The 2,652-nt window shown below is 36.8% G+C and overlaps 1 protein-coding gene across 13 annotated transcripts in view; it reads left to right on the plus strand.

Moving 5' to 3' along the window:
• DIAPH2 (diaphanous related formin 2) overlaps window positions 1-2,652 on the plus strand; it is a 919,875-nt gene that overhangs the window by 571,365 nt on the left and 345,858 nt on the right. Inside the window, exon 25 of one of the 13 annotated variants that reach the window (XM_055081640.1) lies at window positions 989-1,084. The exons of the other annotated variants lie outside the window; for them this stretch is intronic. Coding sequence (XP_054937615.1) covers window positions 989-993 — 5 coding nt within the window. The 3' untranslated portion in view covers window positions 994-1,084. Of the gene's footprint in view, window positions 1-988; window positions 1,085-2,652 lie in introns of those variants that run through there. 13 annotated transcript variants of the gene reach the window in all.

A 2,652-nucleotide genomic window follows, 5' to 3' on the forward strand; every position in this document is an offset into this window, starting at 1 on the left:
GCGGCATGTGGGATCTTCCCGGACTGGGGCACAAACCCGTGTCCCCTGCATCTGCAGGCGGACTCTCAACCACTGCGCCACCAGGGAAGCCCCATTTTTTTTATTTTTTAAATTAATTTTTATTGGAGTATAGTTGATTTATAATATTGTATTAGTTTCTGCTGTACAGCAAAGTGAATCAGTTATACATACACATATATCTACTCTTTTTTAGATTCTATTCCCATATAGGTCATTACAGAGTATTGAGTAGAGTTCCCTGCACTATACAGAAGGTTCTTTCTTTTTTTTTCTTATTTATTTATTTTTTTATACAGCAGGTTCTTATTAGTTATCTGTTTTATACATATTAGTGTATATATGTCAATCCCAATCTCCCAATTCATCCCACCACCTCAGTTATGTCTTTCAATTAAAAATTATGTGAAGCAAGAAATAGTGCTTAAAAAATGTCCTTTTTATGAAAACTATGTCGAATGCTTTGCAAAATGCTTTATGCTTGATAAAGTCATTTTAAGTTTGCTGTCTAATCAGGGTGGGTAAGAAAACTTAAAAGATAGAAACCAATTCCAAAAGCCTTCTGTACTCTGATTGCTCCATGAATGTATTTAAGTTCTAGCAGCTAAAATCTAGAAACCAATCTAGAAACTGGCTGAGAGGGTATATTTTGTGTGTGGTTTATATGCAAGCAAGCCTCGGCACGGAGCCAATCAGAGGATCCTAACTCAAATAGAATACCTTAGCTCTACATCAAAAAGATTGACAAATGAATATTATTTATACTTTTCCTCTTAAAATATTTAAGATGTATATCATGTTTTATGAACACCTACTTTAACTGAACTCTTTGATTAACTGACCCTGCCTGATTTTCTAATTGTCTTTCTAGTCAGGTTTAGTGTATTAAAAACTGTATTGCTGCTCACTCATATTCACTAGAAGTGTTAACTTCACATTCTAAGTCCATCATTTTCTCTCCTTTCTGCAGTGTAAAAATGGGCCATGTGTGTTTATACCTTGAAGATTTTATTTCTTCCCCCAAGACAAACTCAATTTCTATAGGCTTTTGTCATTTTACCCACTTAAGGTATTAAAAATCATGCAAACAAGCTGAAGGCATCTGTCTTTTTTCTCTCTCTTGTGAATATTATTACCAGTGTGAATATGTTACCACTAGCATACAGACCATCTGAGGAGGAGAGTCTCATGGTGGCCTGAGAATAATTTCGTTGACAATCTTAATGCTAACATCAGAGATAAATAGGGAGGGCTTCTTGTGGGGCCTGACCATGGTACATCCTGTAAGAAAAATGTGATGCCTCTGCTCTAGAGGCACTTGCAATCTTTTTGAAGAGATAAGATTTACAGATAAGAAATACTTAGAGAGCCGTATAAGATACTCAAATGCCTAGATGGTAAAGGGCAGATTATAAATCTTCTAGGAGCTAAGAGAAAGATGATAAAAAGTATAATTATGTTACCAATCCTAGAATGCTTACCCATCTCTAATGATTGTATCAAAGAATGGCTCAGGAAGACTTGGAAGTATGGGTGTTATCAATGGAACATCCTTTCCATTGTAAATTGGAGAATAATTGATAAAACGTAAGACTACAAAAATAAATACTATATTAGGAATTACCTAATATAATTTAAAACATGACAAGACTTGTTTCTGAAGGGTGAAGAATGAATATTTGTTTAAAAGCATGTAATGCAAATGTTCAGGTGGTCAGTGAAGTCAAAAGAATTCTGCTTCTTAGGATGGAATTAGAACTTGTTGCATCATCTAAACCTTGGCATGGAGATACTGGCCTACAAATGGCAGTTTCATCTGGTTCAACCATTACATTTATATTCAGAATTCCCATGGGGACATTAATCAGTAGAAATGCATATATCTATATATATATATGCATATATATTTCCAATAGTCACATTTAATATGTATAAGAATGCTATATAGCAATATAGAAAATAATATTAAAATATATATCACATTTATTCATTCACTTAATTTGATCAGCATTAACAAAATACCTTCTCTGAGGTGGGAAAACCAACTTCAGGACACTGGTCCACAAGAGACCTCCCAGCTCCACGTAATATCAAACGGCGAAAATCTCCCAGAGATCTCCATCTCAACACCAAGACCCAGCTTCACTCAACGACCAGCAAGCTACAGTGCTGGACACCCTATGCCCAACAACTAGCAAGACAGGACTACAGCCCCATCCATTAGCAGAGAGGCTGCCTAAAATCATAATAAGGCTACAGACACCCCAAAACACACCACCAGATGTGGACCTGCCCACCAGAAAGACAAGATCCAGCCTCACCCACCAGAACACAGGCACTTGTCCCCCCAACCAGGAAACCTGCTCAACCCACTGAACCAACCTTAGCCACTGAGGACAGACACCAAAAACAACGGGAACTACGAACCTGCGGCCTGCAAAAAGGAGACCCCAAACACAATAAGCAAAATGAAAAGACAGAAAAACACACAGCAGACGAAGGCGCAAGGTAAAAACCCACCAGACCTAACAAATAAAGAGGAAATAGGCAGTCTACCTGAAAAAGAATTCAGAATAATGATAGAAAAGATGATCCAAAATCTTGGAAATAGAATAGAGAAAATGCAAGAAACAT

The sequence above is a fragment of the Physeter macrocephalus genome, chromosome 21, assembly GCF_002837175.3.
Source record: "Physeter macrocephalus isolate SW-GA chromosome 21, ASM283717v5, whole genome shotgun sequence".
Taxonomy (NCBI): Eukaryota; Metazoa; Chordata; class Mammalia; order Artiodactyla; family Physeteridae; genus Physeter; species Physeter macrocephalus.